Genomic DNA, 20059 nt, shown 5'->3' with positions numbered 1-20059 from the left:
AAGTTGACAGTCCCCATGACTGGCTATTTTTTTTTTAAAAAAAGGCTCGCAAGTTTCACGCCTCAAGTTAGTTATTTGTCATTCCTCTTAACTCAAGTGATTTCCTTGCATGAAGTAGCTTGGCTTCTGGGTTTTAGCCGTGTCCTCGGCGAATAATTCACCGACATTTCGGTCGACATTGCAGTCGCCCATCATCAGGGAGCAGTTACCTACAGTATGCTACAGTAGGTAACAGCTCCCTGATGATGGCGACTGCAATTGTCGACCGAAACGCCGGTGAAGTATTCGCCAAGGACACAAGGCTACAACCCAGAAGCCAAGCTTCTTCAGACAATTGGCCGTGAAAGCCTGCTAACTTTATTGATTTCCTTGCATATATATTGTTGTCGGGGGGAAAACTATTGTTTTTACCACATATATAATAAAACGTCTCATTTTAGATGTGTAAGGTCAAGCTAGTGATGGTTATTGTAAAAAAAATTACGTGAAATTTCTAACCATTATTAAGTAATATTTAAAATTTATTTATTGAAAATTTTTTTGAGAATAGCGTGATGAAGTTACCAAAAAAAAAAGACATTATAATGAAAATTTATTCAACTCTTAATGCAATTAGAATATGTGGTACCTAAACTTACTGCCATCAGCTGAAAAATGCTCATTAAACTTTAATACATTCCAAATACTTACAGGATCACATAGAAGGTTTTTTTAAATAAATAATTTTTAGAGGATAGGGAAGGTCACATTATTGCACATGAATGACGTGAATATAAACTAACCAATGATAGAATATGAAAGACTTGACAGAATTCGATGGGGTTGGTTTTTTTTTCGGCTCGATATTTTCATTAAGGAGGCCCAACAAATAGACCTAAATTCCATTTCTGGCAGGGTCAAACCCGAATATTTGCAAGTGGGAAACGTGGCGGACTTTGCTTTGGCCTGTGGGTTTTCTCGGGGTTGTCCCGTTTTCCTCACCAACTCATTCCACCGCTGCTCCATACCTCCATCAAAGCCAGCTCCAGTGAGTGTCAGCTCCATTCCATCCATTTAGATCCAATCACATGAAGTCCTCCAAAAAAATTGGACCTTACTAATGATATCCGACTTTCGCGGCCATTGTCTGAAGTTGCTTGGCTCCTGGGTTTTGTAGTCTCATCAAATGCGAAGATATCACTGACGTTTCGGTCAATATTGCAGTCATCATCTTCAAGGAGCAGTTACTTACTTAGGTTACTGCAAATTCTCCCGCATATTAACACCCTCGCCTGATAGGGGAGTGTTTACCGATTGGCTGCAGCTGTGGACCAATCAGACCCTTTCTTTCTTTCTGGTTGGTCTATTGGTTTGGCCAATCGGACCTGGGCGAGAGTAAAAAAAAATATAAAGGGATAAGAACTCGAAATATTTATATTATATAACTGCAATGTTGACAAAAAAGTCTGTGATATCTTCCCCTTCGGCGCGGCTACAACTCAAAAGCCAAGCAACTCCAAAATTGGACCTTGTTACAAAACCAAAATTTTATCCGCCAGATAATCGCCCTCGTAGAAAGATGCAAGGAGGGGAAAAATACGACGGTTGGTACGAAAGACCATCCCAAGCCACCATTTCATTATTTTTTTTACTTTTGAACTAATATTTCTGTTGTGGTGGCCGCCAACAAACAGGTCGCAGTGCTCCGGGTGTTAACACGCCATTTACAAACCGATCGAGATTCGTTGACGGTATGATTGCTGAATCACTGCAACTGCACGAGGTCCTGGAGGAGGAAGTGAAGAAGGCATGCCCAAAATCAGGCTATCGTTGTTTTAAAGCACACGGCCTTCTAACTCGGTAGCCAGCGAGGAGGGTTTCGGTTGAGAAAGAGTGCTGGAGGTGTTCAGGAAGGTGGATATCGCATGGTTTCAAAGCATACGACCTTCTAACTCGGCAGCCAGGGAGGAAGGTTTCGGCTGAGAAAGAGTGCTGGAGATGTTCAGGAAAGAGGGTATCTCATGGTTTCAATGCCGACGGCCATCTAACTCGGCAGCCAGGGAGGAAGGTTTCGGCTGAGAAAGAGTGCTGGAGTTGTTCAAGAAGGAGGGTATCTCAAGGATTCAAAGCTCATGGCCTTCTACCTCGGCACCAGGGAGGAGGGTTTCGGCTGAGAAAGAGTGCTGGAGTTGTTCAAGAAGGAGGGTATCTCAAGGATTCAAAGCTCATGGCCTTCTACCTCGGCACCAGGGAGGAGGGTTTCGGCTGAGAAAGAGTGCTGGAGTTGTTCAAGAAGGAGGGTATCTCAAGGATTCAAAGCTCATGGCCTTCTACCTCGGCACCAGGGAGGAGGGTTTCGGCTGAGAAAGAGTGCTGGAGTTGTTCAAGAAGGAGGGTATCTCATGGATTCAAAGCTCATGGCCTTCTACCTCGGCACCAGGGAGGAGGGTTTCGGCTGAGAAAGAGTGCTGGAGTTGTTCAAGAAGGAGGGTATCTCATGGATTCAAAGCTCATGGCCTTCTACCTCGGCACCAGGGAGGAGGGTTTCGGTTGAGAAAGAGTGCTGGAGTTGTTCAAGAAGGAGGGTATCTCAAGGATTCAAAGCTCATGGCCTTCTACCTCGGCACCAGGGAGGAGGGTTTCGGCTGAGAAAGAGTGCTGGAGTTGTTCAAGAAGGAGGGTATCTCATGGATTCAAAGCTCATGGCCTTCTACCTCGGCACCAGGGAGGAGGGTTTCGGCTGAGAAAGAGTGCTGGAGTTGTTCAAGAAGGAGGGTATCTCATGGATTCAAAGCTCATGGCCTTCTACCTCGGCACCAGGGAGGAGGGTTTCGGTTGAGAAAGAGTGCTGGAGTTGTTCAAGAAGGAGGGTATCTCAAGGATTCAAAGCTCATGGCCTTCTACCTCGGCACCAGGGAGGAGGGTTTCGGCTGAGAAAGAGTGCTGGAGTTGTTCAAGAAGGAGGGTATCTCATGGATTCAAAGCTCATGGCCTTCTACCTCGGCACCAGGGAGGAGGGTTTCGGCTGAGAAAGAGTGCTGGAGTTGTTCAAGAAGGAGGGTATCTCATGGATTCAAAGCTCATTGCCTTCTACCTCGGCACCAGGGAGGAGGGTTTCGGCTGAGAAAGAGTGCTGGAGTTGTTCAAGAAGGAGGGTATCTCATGGATTCAAAGCTCATGGCCTTCTACCTCGGCAGCCAGGGAGGAGGGTTTCGGTTGAGAAAGATTGCTGGGGGTGGTAATGAAGGAGGCGTGCCTCATGGTTTCAAAGCACACGGCCTTCTACCTCGGCACCAGGGAGGAGGGTTTCGGCTGAGAAAGAGTGCTGGAGTTGTTCAAGAAGGAGGGTATCTCAAGGATTCAAAGCTCATGGCCTTCTACCTCGGCACCAGGGAGGAGGGTTTCGGCTGAGAAAGAGTGCTGGAGTTGTTCAAGAAGGAGGGTATCTCATGGATTCAAAGCTCATGGCCTTTTACCTCGGCACCAGGGAGGAGGGTTTCGGCTGAGAAAGAGTGCTGGAGTTGTTCAAGAAGGAGGGTATCTCATGGATTCAAAGCTCATAGCCTTCTACCTCGGCACCAGGGAGGAGGGTTTCGGCTGAGAAAGAGTGCTGGAGTTGTTCAAGAAGGAGGGTATCTCATGGATTCAAAGCACACGGCCTTCTAACTCGGCAGCCAGGGAGGAGGGTTTCGGTTGAGAAAGAGTGCTGGAGGTGTTCAGGAAAGACGGTATCTCATGGTTTCAAAGCACACGGCCTTCTAACTCGGCACCAGGGAGGAAGGTTTCGGCTGAGAAAGAGTGCTGGAGGTGTTCAGGAAAGACGGTATCTCATGGTTTCAAAGCACACGGCCTTCTAACTCGGCAGCCAGGGAGGAGGGTTTCGGCTGAGAAAAGTGCTGGAGTTGTTCAAGAAGGAGGGTATCTCATGGATTCAAAGCTCATGGCCTTCTACCTCGGCACCAGGGAGGAGGGTTTCGGCTGAGAAAGAGTGCTGGAGTTGTTCAAGAAGGAGGGTATCTCATGGATTCAAAGCTCATGGCCTTCTACCTCGGCACCAGGGAGGAGGGTTTCGGCTGAGAAAGAGTGCTGGAGTTGTTCAAGAAGGAGGGTATCTCAAGGATTCAAAGCTCATGGCCTTCTACCTCGGCACCAGGGAGGAGGGTTTCGGCTGAGAAAGAGTGCTGGAGTTGTTCAAGAAGGAGGGTATCTCATGGATTCAAAGCTCATGGCCTTCTACCTCGGCACCAGGGAGGAGGGTTTCGGCTGAGAAAGAGTGCTGGAGTTGTTCAAGAAGGAGGGTATCTCATGGATTCAAAGCTCATGGCCTTCTACCTCGGCACCAGGGAGGAGGGTTTCGGTTGAGAAAGAGTGCTGGAGTTGTTCAAGAAGGAGGGTATCTCAAGGATTCAAAGCTCATGGCCTTCTACCTCGGCACCAGGGAGGAGGGTTTCGGCTGAGAAAGAGTGCTGGAGTTGTTCAAGAAGGAGGGTATCTCATGGATTCAAAGCTCATGGCCTTCTACCTCGGCACCAGGGAGGAGGGTTTGGCTGAGAAAGAGTGCTGGAGTTGTTCAAGAAGGAGGGTATCTCATGGATTCAAAGCTCATGGCCTTCTACCTCGGCAGCCAGGGAGGAGGGTTTCGGTTGAGAAAGATTGCTGGGGGTGGTAATGAAGGAGGCGTGCCTCATGGTTTCAAAGCACATGGCCTTCTACCTCGGCACCAGGGAGGAGGGTTTCGGCTGAGAAAGAGTGCTGGAGTTGTTCAAGAAGGAGGGTATCTCAAGGATTCAAAGCTCATGGCCTTCTACCTCGGCACCAGGGAGGAGGGTTTCGGCTGAGAAAGAGTGCTGGAGTTGTTCAAGAAGGAGGGTATCTCATGGATTCAAAGCTCATGGCCTTCTACCTCGGCACCAGGGAGGAGGGTTTCGGCTGAGAAAGAGTGCTGGAGTTGTTCAAGAAGGAGGGTATCTCATGGATTCAAAGCTCATGGCCTTCTACCTCGGCACCAGGGAGGAGGGTTTCGGCTGAGAAAGAGTGCTGGAGTTGTTCAAGAAGGAGGGTATCTCATGGATTCAAAGCACACGGCCTTCTAACTCGGCAGCCAGGGAGGAGGGTTTCGGTTGAGAAAGAGTGCTGGAGGTGTTCAGGAAAGACGGTATCTCATGGTTTCAAAGCACACGGCCTTCTAACTCGGCACCAGGGAGGAAGGTTTCGGCTGAGAAAGAGTGCTGGAGGTGTTCAGGAAAGACGGTATCTCATGGTTTCAAAGCACACGGCCTTCTAACTCGGCAGCCAGGGAGGAGGGTTTCGGCTGAGAAAGAGTGCTGGAGTTGTTCAAGAAGGAGGGTATCTCATGGATTCAAAGCACACGGCCTTCTAACTCGGCAGCCAGGGAGGAGGGTTTCGGTTGAGAAAGATTGCTGGGGGTGGTAATGAAGGAGGCGTGCCTCATGGTTTCAAAGCACACGACCTTCTACCTCGGCACCAGGGAGGAAGGTTTCGGCTGAGAAAGAGTGCTGGAGGTGTTCAGGAAAGACGGTATCTCATTGTTTCAAAGCACACGGCCTTCTAACTCGGCAGCCAGGTAGGAGGGTTTCGGTTGAGAAAGATTGCTGGGGGTGGTAATGAAGGAGGCGTGCCTCATGGTTTCAAAGCACACGGCCTTCTACCTCGGCACCAGGGAGGAGGGTTTCGGCTGGGGCAGAGTACTGGAGGTGTTCAGGAAGGAGGGTATCATGTTTTAAAAGCACACGGCCTTGTAACTCGGCCAGGATGTAGAAGAGCGGGGGAAGTACTCACCCGCCAGCTTGGACTCCAGCTCCTGCTCGCCGTCCACGATCACCAGCCCCATGGAGGCGAGCACCCTCGCCACGTCGGGCGCCACATCGACGAACAGCACGGCCCGGCCGCGCGCCGCCCCGTCGCGCGCCACGTCGCGCGCCCCCACCGCCGCCGTGTAGTCGGCGCGGCGCGCGTGCCGCAGGCTCACCACGACGGGCGCCGTCGACGCCTCGTCGCCGCAGCCCTTCAAGGCCGCGCGTCGTAGGAAGTCCACCGACGGGAACAGCAGGTTGGAGCAGGGCGCGACCAGCACGTACTCCAGCCCCGACGACGTCTGCGAACACCGCCTCTGATTTAATCGGGTCCGAATTCGGTAAGAAATCCCATTTAATCACATTCGATTCTGATACACTCTTGTCATACTCTGATATAAACGTATCCGATTCTAATGTAATCGGGCCCGAATTCGGTAACAAATTATATCTAATCATATTCGATTCGGTTACAATCTTGTCCTACTCTGATATAATCGTGTCCGATCCAGATGAAATCGTGTCCGATTCTTGTGTAATCGGACCCGAATTCGGTAACGAATCCTATCTAATCATATTCGATTCGGTTACAATCGTGTCTGACCCATATGAAATCGTGTCCGATTCTTGTGTAATCGGGCCCGAATTCAGTAACGAATCTCCTTTGAATCACATTCAATTCGGATATACTATTGTCCTACTCTGATATAATCGTGCCCGATCTAGATGAAATCGTGTCCGTGTATTATGTAATCTAATCTGAATTTGGTACCGAATCCAAATGTAATCGGGTTATATTTCGAAACAATCAGATCTGATTCAGATAAACTCGAGTGAGATTCGGATTCACTCTTGTCCTATTATGATGTAATCGGGTCCAAATACAATGTAATCAGGTACGATTATGGTACTGAATCCAATATAATCTGGTTAGTTTTCTATAAAATCAGGTCGGATTCGGATATAATAAAGTAATATTTTAATATTATTATTGATTTCGATTCATATTATAATAGTGTTATTATCTGCAAGGAGGAATGTTTTCTTATCAGCAAGACGAAAATCACTTGCCATTGCAGGTGCCGTTACTCCAAAAAGGTTCATAAAATAATGCCCTGATGGTAATTATGGTAAACTATTAGCTTGCATAGGGAATGAAAATAGGAATGCTGTGTAAAGCTTTTTTGGTGAGTGTTCCAACCCCTGCACCAAAGTGTATCTTAGGTGATAGCTGTTGAATTGAGAGTGATGAGGATTGTGTGTTGGTAGATGGTGTTCAGTTAGAAGAGTGAGGTTTGCGAAGAATAACAAGCAATAAGTGATGGAGATCAAGGTTTTTGATTTGGGAGCGAAAATGGTGAAGGGATATATAAATTTAAAATGGTAAAGGATTGGAAAGTGATGTGGTGAGTAGTGAGAAGCAAGTGGTGAGATTGAGCGAGGTGGTGAAACAGTGAGACACTGAACTCCCATTTGAAAGAGACCCGGTTTGAATCCCCAACAATTCCGATTTCAATTTCCTATAGTTTCTCCGAAACAATTCCAAGATAATTCTGAAATGGTTTTTAAATAAGGCAATTGCCAATCCCTCGACATTTTTAAACCCCCCCCCCCCCCCTCCCCACAAATCTTATCTGTCTCGTTTAGTTGATCTATCAAAAATACCTCGCTATCTAGAACAAGTTAAATTCGAGTAAAAAAAATTAAGAGCCATAATGAAAGTCCAGCGATGCTATAATGCGTCATGGGTGGCGAGTAGTGAACATAGTTGGTATTTTAGAACTGTGATAGTAAGTGAAACTTAGTTTTTATGAGTCGAATGTTACGATGGTCGGTGGTGAGAAGCGATAAAAATAATAGTAATGGTATGTGGTGACAGGGGAGTGGTAAAGGGTGGAATGTTGCGCAGTGTGTGTTGTGTTTGACATGAATTTTATATTGTTTGAACATGATGGCCGTGAAGTGGTGAAGGGTCTACTGTTGCATGTTGTATGGCGGGCGGCTAGAAGTGAATATTGGTGTGATGTGATTACTTTTTGAGAGGAAGTGATGTTCTTGAAGTGGTGATGAAAGGTATACGGTTGCGCGTTGTATGGCAGGTAGCTAGAAGTGAGTATTGGTGGAATGTGATGACTGTAGAGTGTTTAAGGGTCTACTGTTGCGCGTTGTATGGTAGGTGGCTTGAAGTGAATATTGGTGAAATGTGATGACTGTGGAGGTGTAAGTGATATCCCTGAAGTAATGATGTAAGATCTACTGTTGCGTGTTGTGTGGTAGGCAGCTAGAAGTGAGTATTGGTGGAATGTGATGACTGTGGAGAAGCAAGTAATGACCGTAAAGTGGTGAAAAGTCTACTGTTGCGCGTTGTATGCCCGGCAGATATATGTTAATATTGGTGGTATGTGATTACCGTGGAGTGGTAAGTGATGTCCTTGAAGTGGTGATGGCAGGTCTATTGTTGCATGTTGTGTGGCAGGCAGCTTGAAGTGAGTAGTGGCGGGATGTGATGACTGTGGTGAAGTGATGACCGTGTAGTGGTGAAGGGTCTACTTTTGCACGTTGTGTGGCGGGCGGCTAGAATTGAATATTGGTGGTATGTGATGACTGTGGAGAGGTAAGTGATGACTGTGAAAGTGGTGAAGGGTCGAATGTCGAATCGTGAGAGTGGTCCACGCTGAGGATCCGGCGACCGACGACTCACCCTCTTCTTCTCCACGGCGACGCTCGGCCGGGCGGTCCAGTAGAGCAGGAACAGCAGCTCCACGGCGATGCCCGTTAGGATGCCCATCTCCACCCCGATCGTCATGCACGCCAGCACAGTGACGGCGACCGGCAACACGTCCCTCTCTGGAAGACATGCACAATGCTCGTCACAGTACAATCCCTACTTGGCCGATGCACAATTTTTCACCTGGGGCGTAGTGAACCTAAAGCGGGCTGAAATTGTATAAAAAAATTTATCATTATTTTTAAAAGGATGGACAGAAATAGAAAGTCACCCTTTTTCAACAAATTATGCTATTATAGTCTTTCCACGTTTAAATATTGAAAATTTACCTTTATTAATGCAGAGATCACATACTAAAATACAAAGACCATTACTTATAGTCGTTTAGTCTTACTGTGACAGCTGCAGACATTTACAAAAAAAATGAGTTATTTTTCAATGACTTTACAAGGAAAATTATTTACAGCAGCCTATCCCTATTAAATTTAAGAATCCTATAAAATTTGATGCCTTTTTTAGTAGGACCAAATAACTTTATTTTGCTTTCAATTCATGCATGGATTGAAATATAAATTTGCTTGTGGAGTTCTCAAAATCATTTATTATTAGTATAGATCATTGTTTCAACTCTAATCACTTGCTAAATCTATAGACGCGAAATAATTAAAGAAACTACCCTGTTAAGACGGTGGTGCCTCCGAGAATATAGAAGACTCCGAACCACTTGGAGTCTTGGGATCGAGGGATCGATTCCACGACCCCAGCCATAATAGCCTGACTTTGAGCAAAGATAATACCGAGTGGATTGGCGTGTTCATGGAAAGTTTTTGAGGGGCTAAGCAATACGGTAGTTAGAGCGAACCCGGATTGAAAAAGAGTTTGCAGTTAATAGGATAGCTTTTTGCAGTTAACACCAATACGAGTTTACGATAAAGGCAATCTTTTAACAGATTCACGAAGTTCTTTGTTAATCGTCGAAACAGTGAGACGCAAGCCACTGTTTCATATGCCTGAAGAGGTGGTATTCACTCTGTGCCAATTCTGAGCTATTACGTTTCCAATGGAACTGCTGCAATTGTTCTTGGGTGCATTTAGCGCTGTGCTGTCGAGAGCACTATCGTGAACAAAACGATACAGTTAAGTCAGAATATACCCAGACGCTTGTTCTGAATTGCTCGTTTGACATAACGTTTCACAGTAGATGGGATATTCTATGACAGCTTTCATTTTCAACCATACGACGAAGTGAGTTACCACAGTATATGCACTATTAATTTACACTATATTTGTTTGCACGAAATACCATAAATGTAAAATTTTTGGCGTGTCGTTAAGGGAGTCTTGTGGTTAGTATCCCTTCGAAGAGATGGCAGTGTAATTCGTTGCCTAGGTTTTGTCCGCCATGTCCTTGGTTTGGTAGAAACCCTTTCCATGAGCAGACTGAGAAGTGAGTGAAGCCATCTTGTGTCTACGTCAACATGTCAGTCTATAATTAATTCAGAGTGGACTGAGCAATCCCTCACCCAGTCCAATCACAAACATGAACTAGATTGGAAAAACCGAGTTAATCTTACTGGGAGTGAAAAGAAATAAAAAAAAAACACATTAAAAGATGTTTCGAGCATAACAAAAAAAATTTGGAAAATTTTATTTTTCAAAATATGAAATGTGGCAAGGAAATTGGCTTATTAACCACCAAAAAAATAACTTTTTTAAAATTGCCATTCCTAGGGAGCAGATTTATTTTAAGAAGGTACCTATGTGAAAACTTGTTAAAAGTTATGAAAAGTGAATTAATATATATATATAAAGTAAAATTTCTGAAATTATGTGTGTGTCCCTCATTGAAAACGAAATGGATGTTTACCTCAAATTACACTCGTAGCTTTGTATTTGTAACAAAATAAAATTTGACTTAATGTAAGCTTTTGGACATACGCCATTGCTAAAGCAATGGCGTATGTCTAAAAGCTTACATCAAGTCATGCACTCCCATTGCACAAATCTTTCAAAAATAAATTAAAATTTCTGGTATAAAAAAAATTTCTGTGGGTGCTTCACTCCATTCCTCTATCACTACGTTTTTTTTATTGTTTGAAAAATAGTCAGAAAATCGTTTAAAAAAATAGTTTTGTGAAGAATACGATTTTTTTTACATGCTGTGTCGTTGGAAAACGCATTTTTGGATCCAAGGGGGTATTCAACATGGGCGTAGATCCCGAAAGGAGGAGGGGGGGAATAAGTGGTTCTCGGTCTCCCCCCTCCCTCTTGAATTAAGAAGCCCCTCAAAGCACTTGCTAAAAAAAAGCATGATTGTGAAACGGGTTTGATATCTAAACTTATGTTTTCTGGGGAAATTTTTAAAAGGTTTTTCTGCTTATCGCATGCATGTAGGCCAAAATGCGTGCACAGTTTCCAGAGATGTTCTCGTGTCGGTCAACCTCTACATGCAAAAGAACATTCGACCCGGGATAGTTCCGCCCTCATTTGAGAACTCTGGTACTCACTGTTCGCTCTCCACAGCTTGGGCATCAAGGAGACCTCCACCATGAAGATCTTCCGCGGGCCCTCATTTGAAAACTCTGGTACTCACTGTTGGCTCTCCACAGCTTGGGCATCAAGGAGACCTCCACCATGAAGATCTTCCGCGGGCCCTCATTTGATAACTCTGGTACTCACTGTTCGCTCTCCACAGCTTGGGCATCAAGGAGATCTCCACCATGAAGATCTTCCACGGGCCCTCATTTGAGACCTCTGGTACTCACTGTTCGCTCTCCACAGCTTGGGCATCAAGGAGACCTCCACCATGAAGATCTTCCGGGGGCCCTCATTTGATAACTCTGGCACTCACTGTTCGCTCTCCACAGCTTGGGCATCAAGGAGACCTCCACCATGAAGATCTTCCGGGGGCCCTCATTTGATAACTCTGGTACTCACTGTTCGCTCTCCACAGCTTGGGCATCAAGGAGATCTCCACCACGAAGATCTTCCACGGGCCCTCATTTGAGAACTCTGGTACTCACTGTTCGCTCTCCACAGCTTGGGCATCAAGGAGACCTCCACCATGAAGATCTTCCGGGGGCCCTCATTTGATAACTCTGGCACTCACTGTTCGCTCTCCACAGCTTGGGCATCAAGGAGACCTCCACCATGAAGATCTTCCGCGGGCCCTCATTTGAAAACTCTGGTACTCACTGTTGGCTCTCCACAGCTTGGGCATCAAGGAGATCACCATGAAGATCTTCCGCGGGCCCTCATTTGATAACTCTGGTACTCACTGTTCGCTCTCTACAGCTTGGGCATCAAGGAGATCTGCATTATGAAGATCTTCCGCGGGCCCTCATTTGATAACTCTGGCACTCACTGTTCGCTCTCCACAGCTTAGGCATCAAGGAGATCTCCACCATGAAGATCTTCCACGGGCCCTCATTTGAGAACTCTGGTACTCACTGTTCGCTCTCCACAGCTTGGGCATCAAGGAGACCTCCACCATGAAGATCTTCCGGGGGCCCTCATTTGATAACTCTGGCACTCACTGTTCGCTCTCCACAGCTTGGGCATCAAGGAGATCTCCACCATGAAGATCTTCCGGGGGTCCCTTATTTGAGAACTCTGGTACTCACTGTTCGCTCTCCACAGCTTAAGCATCAAGGAGACCTCCACCATGAAGATCTTCCGCGGGCCCTCATTTGAGAACTCTGGTACTCACTGTTCGCTCTCCACAGCTTGGGCATCAAGGAGATCTCCACCATGAATATCTTCCGTGGGCCCTCATTTGATAACTCTGGTACTCACTGTTCGCTCTCCACAGCTTGGGCATCAAGGAGATCTCCATTATGAAGATCTTCCGCGGGCCCTCATTTGAGTACTCTGGTACTCAATGTTCGCTCTCCACAGCTTGGGCATCAAGGAGATCTCCACCATGAAGATCTTCCACGGGCCCTCATTTGATAACTCTGGTACTCACTGTTCGCTCTCCACAGCTTGGGCATCAAGGAGCTTCCCACCATGAAGATCTTCCGGGGATCCCTCATTTGATAACTCTGGTACTCACTGTTCGCTTTCCACAGCTTGGGCATCAAGGAGACCTTCACCATGAAGATCTTCCGCGGGCCCTCATTTGAGAACTCTGGTACTTACTGTTAGCTCTCCACAGCTTGGGCATCAAGGAGCTTCCCACCATGAAGATCTTCCGGGGATCCCTCATTTGATAACTCTGGTACTCACTGTTCGCTTTCCACAGCTTGGGCATCAAGGAGACCTCCACCATGAAGATCTTCCGCGGGCCCTCATTTGAGAACTCTGGTACTCACTATTCGCTCTCCACAGCTTGGGCATCAAGGAGATCTCCACCATGAAGATCACGGCGCAGAGGATGACAGCCGAGAGGGTCGCCTTGGGGATGTAGTAGAAGTACGGGGTCAGCAGGTTGAGCGCCAGGATCACCATCACACCTGCGGCAAACACGCGATCACTTTCATGGCGGGACGTGACGTCATACTAGCTGGCGATATATATATACACACACACCTTGCCATTAGTAATGGGTAGGGACCTTGAAAAATTCGCGAATTCAATGACCTACAGGATAGACTCCAAGATCCTCTATGCACTCAGGCAAATTACATCTGCTCATTGGCTACTGACTGGTGACAACTATTAACTAGAATGGTTTTGAGGATTATTCATTGACTCTGATTCTTTCAGACAACCTGTGGTCCAATCACTGAGGTTAAACACATTTGCATTTTAGCATATCGCGAAATGAATCCGCGAATTTTTCCGGTCTCTAGTAATGGGACGCCAGTCTGCCGGCGGCTTTCATGGAGGAAGGATCGGTCGCCTTTTTAATCTTTTTTTTCACCGGGTACGATTCGAGGACTCCAAGCTCCATGAAATAAATGCGTTTTTTTTTAAATAGCATTTCTACTAAGAGTTGATTAATTAATTTTTTTTTAAATTGAAAAAAAAATTCCACATTTTTGCTGATAATTATTACAGATTTTAAATATGGTGGTAGTGAAATCATAATTAAAAATAGCGGAAAGTTCTAGAAAACAAATGGTGGATGGAAAATTCAAAATGGCGGAATCCAAAATGACGGATCCGAGATAACGGATTCAAGAGCCCGTCGGGGTGGAGTTCAAGGTCAAAAGTCGATGTTAAGGTCGTCCAATATGACCACCGTGACGTCACAATCCAAGATGGCGTCGATAATCTTCAATCCTAATCCTGAAGCCTGGCACAAAGGAACCAACCTGTACTACTGATATACACCATTGAATTGCTTTACTGTTTGTCATGGAAAAAAAATTTAAGAACGCATATCAGTAAATAAATATTAAAACAAAAAAAACAGAGAACAAGCCTAAATCAGCTATGTCTATCAACTATACCCAACGATGTACCTAAACACATATTATCAGAAAACACAAAAATTCGGTGGAAGGACTTTTAACATAAAAATAATAATAATAACAGCACAGACGAACACAAACAACGACGAGACAGTTTCAACAGCAGTAAACGCAGACAGACAACCAAATTCTGGACAATACAGCAAATCTACGAACACAAAGATGCGGAAAAACAGATATAACAACACAACAATATCTACGAACGTTGAAGGTTTCCCATAGTAAAACAGATCAAAACTGCAATGACGTATGTCCAAGAAAACGTATTAAATATAAATTTCTCCATCGCATAAATCATTTAAAGAATGTTAACCTGATCATCTTAGTATGGCAAGATTTTGAGGAACCCCTATATTCTTTCCAACCTGCTGTAGGACAGTGACATATCCATGATAGGGGGAGGGATGAGTCCGGAAAGTCCAGACCCCTCCCTTCCAGGATTTAAAATAAGATAAATAAAGCTAAGCAAAATAACAAAATTAAAAAAGAGATATTATTTTGGAAGGATTTGTTTTATCCTTAGCGGGGCTACAATAACGCATATCCTCACCCATTATTATCCCGGCGTGCCTCACACAACCAGAAAGCGACAGGAATAGTGTTTCAAATTAGAGTCTGCTGAATTCAGGTTTGCACACGTGGGTTAGTAAGCAATTTTTTCACACACACTTGACACGAGTGTTTCATATGTTTAGTTGAATTAATATACAAACCCTTATGACCTATTCGACTGAATTATTTTAAAAAAAATGACAAGAACAAAGTATTTAAAGAATTGAATTAAAATGTTCAGGTTCATCTTTACTCGAGACAAATCATAGATCTGTTGGCGTTCTAAAAGTGCGCTATTCACCGGGATCCAAATATGTATAGTAAATGTAACCGGGCCTTAACCTTCACTAAGTCATGGCCACTGTCTTGCTGATATAAAGAAAACGTAACTGGATCTTAACCTTCACTATGACATGGCCACTGTCTTGCTGATATAAAAAAACGTAACAGGGCCTTGATCTTCACTAAGTCATGACCACTGTCTTGCTGATATACAGTAAACGTAAGAAGGCCCTTAACTTTCACTAAGTAGTGGCCACTGTCTTGCTGATATAAAGCCAACGTAACCTGGACCTTAATCTTCACTAAGCCATGGCCACTGCCTTGCTGATATAAAGCAAACGTAACCCAGACCTTAATCTTCTCTAATTCATGGCCACCGTCTTGCTGATATAAAGTAAACGAAACCTGGACCACCTTCACTAAGTCATGGCCACCGTCTTGCTGATATAAAGCAAATGTAACCTGGACCTTAACCTCCACTAAGTCATGGCCAGTGTCTTGCTGATATAAAGCGAACGTAACCCGGACCTTAACCTCCACGGAGTCCTGGAGGGGTCGCGACTCACCTGTGTATATGCCGGCGATGGTGGTCCTGACGCCGCTGGCGTGGCTGACGGCGCTGCGGGATATGGCACCCGTCACGGGCATGGACTGCATGAAGGAGCCCACCACGTTGCACAGTCCCAGGGTGATCATCTCCTGCGTCGCATCCAGCACCTTCCCCGTCGCTGTTGGGGGCACGCAGCACCATTTAGTCGGGGGCTCCCATCACGTGGTTACAACTCAACGCTATGGATTTAGGGACCGTCAAAATATTGCATGGCCGAGACGTGGGTTCAAAACTCACTCCACGGATTCGGAGACCATCCGGAGAGGGAAATACAATACCACGACGTGGTTGAAACTCACGCCATGGAGTCGGGTACCATCCGGAGAGGACAATACAATACCACGATGTGGTTGAACTCACGCTATGGAGTCGGGTACCATCCGGAGAGGGCAATACAATACCACGATGTGGTTGAAACTCATACCATGGAGTCGGGTACCATCCGGAGAGGACAATACAATACCACGACGTGGTTGAATTCACGCTATGGAGTCGGGTACCATCCGGAGAGGACAATACAATACCACGACGTGGTTGAAACTCACGCCACGGAGTCGGGATTCTTAAAAGGATGGCAATGCTGCGACGTGGTTGATACACAAAGGAGCTAAGAATCGTTGTAGGTTGCAATGTCATGGCGTGGTTGAAACTCTCGCCATCGATTCAGAAATCTTAAAAAGGCAAGCGATGCTGCGTCATGGTTGATACTCACACATTAGAGTTAAGAAATTTCGGATGAAGGAAATGCCACTACGTGGTTTTAACTCACACCCATGAGTCATGGACCGTCAGATCGATGGCAACCCACTACGTGGTTGTTACTCACCCCATTAAGTCAGGGACCATCGGGTGAGGGCAATGGTTGAAAAAGCCATGGGGTAAAGGACCGTCAGGAGATGGCAATACTGCGACGTGGTTGAAACTGACTCCACAGAGTCAGGGACTGTCGAAAATGCCATAGCTGTGACGTGAGTGAAACTGACTCCATGGAGTCAGGCAGGGCCGGCGCGTCCATATAGGCGAACTAGGCAACCGCCTAGGGTGCCAAGTAGCTGGGAGCAGCGCAGCACGACACATAACAGCTGATATAATATGTTTAACGATTATTGAAACTAGATGAAAATGGATTTTTGTAACAGTTTGGAATGTTAATATTGATATAAGTAATTATTTAAAGTCCACGGCGACCTGTTTATGATTTGTAATAAGTAAAAAAGTAAAAAAAACACATACCAGCTTACATTTGATTGATGACAATATCTTAGGCTTACGTGATGTATTTTAGGCAAGGAAAAAAATTTTTGGCGTGTCCGGCAAGGGGGGGCGGGGGGCATTAAGGTTTTTCGCCTAGGGCGCCAATTTACCTTGCACCGGCCCTGGAGTCAGGGACTGAATTTATATAAATGTATGAAAACTTATAAACATGATAGATTATCTTAAACTAATTTCCAAGTCTACAATGTGCAAATATAATATGACATTCTATTGGATATATTAAAAGTTCATTAGAATTACACAGTGTAGTAAATACATTTATAAGATGTTAAAATGTATGTTAATGAAAATTGTAAGAATAGAAGGCAAAAACACCTGTTAAAATTAAAAACAAAAGATCCACAGATAATCATGCTGGAGCAGAAAAGGCTCTCTCCACCCGGGTTTAACATTAGTAGTTGAGACTAAGGAAAAGCAAAGCTAACCATTATTCATCGAAATCCATGAAATCATATTTTACGGAATACATTACATTACTACTTTAAAAACTTTCTGTACTGATATAAAAAAACATATTATCAAAAAAAGAATACCTACATAAATAAAATACATATACATCTCAGTACCAACTATGATAACGAACAGTCTCATCACTCATCACTAGTGGTCGGACAGCGTGGAAAGCCGCCAGGGTCAATTGAGAGACTCCCCACAGGCAGCGATGCTTATCTTAACGAGAGGACACCAACATTCCTTCACCCACACTCCCAGCACCTAACAGTTTCACGGTTCCACCCATAGCGCATCGCCATTTGCCCGTCCCGCATTCGGGACGTGTTTTGCGCATCACCGACGAGATATATCAGGGGAGGTGTGCAAGGTTCGGGAGGTTCTGGAAATTCTGAAGGTTCAGGAGGTTCGGGAGGTTCGGGAGGTTCTGGAGGTGTGCATGGTTCTGGAGTTTCTGGAGGTGCTGGAAGTTCGGGAGGTTCTGGAGGTTTTGGAGGTTCTGGAGGTTCTGGAGGTTTTGGAGGTTCTGGAGGTTCTGGAGGTTATGGAGGTTATGGAGGTTATGGAGGTTCGGGATGTTCTGGAGGTTCTGGAGGTTCTGTAGGTTCGGGAGGTTCTGTATGTTCGGGAGGTTCTGGAGGTTCTGTAGGTTCAGGAGGTTCTGTATGTTCAGGAGGTTCTGGATGTTCGGGAGGTTCTGGAGGTAGATAAGGTTCGGGAGGTACTCACTGAAGGCTTTGGCGATCGCGACGTTGGTCAGCAGCGAGATGAGCGGCACCATGAAGATGCTGCTCCCCAGTTCGCTGCACATGTCCAGGAACTCGAGAGTCGTGTTGCCGACGGTCGTCCTGAACGGAGGCACCAGCACCTGGGGGAGCCCGCCGTCGATGTGGCCTGTCAGTATCACACACACACGCGCGCGTAAACTTTCATTTCCGAGCTAGTTCCTTCACTGTTTAAAAGAAAGCACGTCAGCGAGGTATTTAGTGCTCGCCAGAGATGAGTAACTTCTGACCTCGGTAACGAGGAAATTCACGTGTTCTCACGTTGCAAATACTCTTGCAACAGGAAACTCGGACACGTAATTTAAAAAGGAACTCTCCTTCTCTAACTGTTCCACCACTACAAACCAAACTATTTGCAGGGTCGGACTGGGCCGGAAGGGCCCGGGTGGCTGACCACAAGCCCGGGGCCCCAGACTAGATGATGGTAGATGGGATACTATCGGAAAAAACTGAGGTACACAAATTGAGATAAAATATAAAATTTAATTATAAACGATGTAATAAATTATTACGTACGGACAATAGCACATCAGGTTACCCACTACCAGTATAAAAGGACCTCCCTTAATAGGCGAGTTTCATACAACTCGAGCTCAGTTCAAGGTCACAGTATAGTAACCTGATAGATATTCCAATAATTATTAATTATATTAAACATACATTTAAGAAATGCGTTCTTTGTAAATTGTTTGACACAAGAGACTGATATTAATTATATGGTCTCTCCTCTAACATTAATGGGCTGTTGGTTATTTTATTTTCCTAGTATTTAATACACTTGTACATTACCTACTACATAACTTTAAATATTGTTTTTGTTTTAAAATTACACTTACATAAAATAGCAACCATTGAGTGTTTGGTTACTTTGGCAATGATGTCCTATTACTGGCTTTTGTATTATGTATAACATAATTCAAACATGTATATTAAATATAAGCTGTAAGATATCTCAATCAATAATAAAATAAAATAATAAGTATAACAAATAATATATAAAGCTAGCCGATCAACATTTTTTTTTCTAAAAGAGGAGATAAGCAGTTAATGACACGATCGTAAAAGCTGCTGTTCTCGTCATCCTTGATTAGATCCGATTCTGTGTTTAATATAATCAACGAATCCAACAGTTCTTGCCCGTTTTAATGCCTTTCAACGCTGAAAATCGTCTCTCACAAGTCACTTGCGTGAATGAAATTGTGAGAATTACACTACATATATGTAACATATAAGGTGGTGCACGTGCTGATATAAATGTTATACTGTGATAAAAGTTTACATGCACATGGTATGCAACTTTGACAGACGTCCAAACCACTTCTGGAAAAACACATGGCGTCCTTCGCTGTTTGGTCTAAGTCTAAGACATCTTCGTCGTCTTCTTCTTCACTGTGTGAATCTGAGTCTTGCTTATGTTGCCTGGGTGAAATGTGCTCATCCCAAAGAGTTTTAGACAGTTCATTAAAATTATTTGCAAAATATTTCAGTTCTTTTGACAGCAACTCTCGATCGACATTTGCAATTGATGCGAGAGACTTTAGTGCGTCATTAGGAACCCCATTTTCGTTGATTTTATTGAAGTTTTTCGAGTCCAAACAAGCGGCATCTTTCATTAAATCTTCGTTGCAGATGAATTTTTCGTTATTTTAACTAAAGTTGTATTAATAATGACTTTGTAGACAGAAATATAATAGAATCTATTTGGGGTCTGTAGCCAATAATGTTGCTTCATCATGTTTCTTCAGTTTTTTAGAAATACTTCGTAACGGCAACGTGGTTTGTGTGTCGAGATCAATGTTTTCGGCGTGCATCAAGTCTTGAACATCGGATGCAAATAAACTTGCAGCTATGAAAACATCATCAAAAGTATCTAAATATCTTCGTAAATTCATATCTAAACATTTGATGAATCCCCAAGCTTTAAGATAATCCAATGTAGGGGTTTGGAGATATTGGCGTACTGGGGTTGATAGGTCAAACATTTTCTTGAATGTGAAGGCTTTCAGGATAGTTTCAAATTTCAAAAAAGGATCCATCAATGCCTTTGCTTGGAACGAAACCTTTGGCTCTAACTCCGTGCTCGAAGATATGGCACTTAAAGTTTTTATTAACGCGACGTATCGAGTTTTCTCCATAATAGTGGTCAAGGCTTTGTCTTTAGCCCACCA

General features: G+C 44.7%; 1 protein-coding gene across 5 annotated transcripts in view; it reads right to left on the bottom strand.

Annotated features, from left to right (window-relative positions):
- LOC134540633 (sodium-independent sulfate anion transporter-like) overlaps positions 1-20059 on the bottom strand; it is an 82107-nt gene that overhangs the window by 3231 nt on the left and 58817 nt on the right. For all 5 annotated transcript variants that reach the window (XM_063383489.1, XM_063383487.1, XM_063383490.1 and 2 more), the window contains 5 exons: positions 17836-18000; positions 15338-15499; positions 12834-12974; positions 8494-8639; positions 5779-6094 (listed from right to left, as the gene is read on the bottom strand). In XM_063383489.1, coding sequence (XP_063239559.1) covers positions 5779-6094; positions 8494-8639; positions 12834-12974; positions 15338-15499; positions 17836-18000 — 930 coding nt within the window. The remainder of the gene's footprint in view (positions 1-5778; positions 6095-8493; positions 8640-12833; positions 12975-15337; positions 15500-17835; positions 18001-20059) is intronic.

The sequence above is a fragment of the Bacillus rossius genome, chromosome 17 (genome assembly GCF_032445375.1).
Source record: "Bacillus rossius redtenbacheri isolate Brsri chromosome 17, Brsri_v3, whole genome shotgun sequence".
NCBI classification, from domain to species: domain Eukaryota; kingdom Metazoa; phylum Arthropoda; class Insecta; order Phasmatodea; family Bacillidae; genus Bacillus; species Bacillus rossius.
This window is presented reverse-complemented; position numbering and strand designations above follow the sequence as displayed.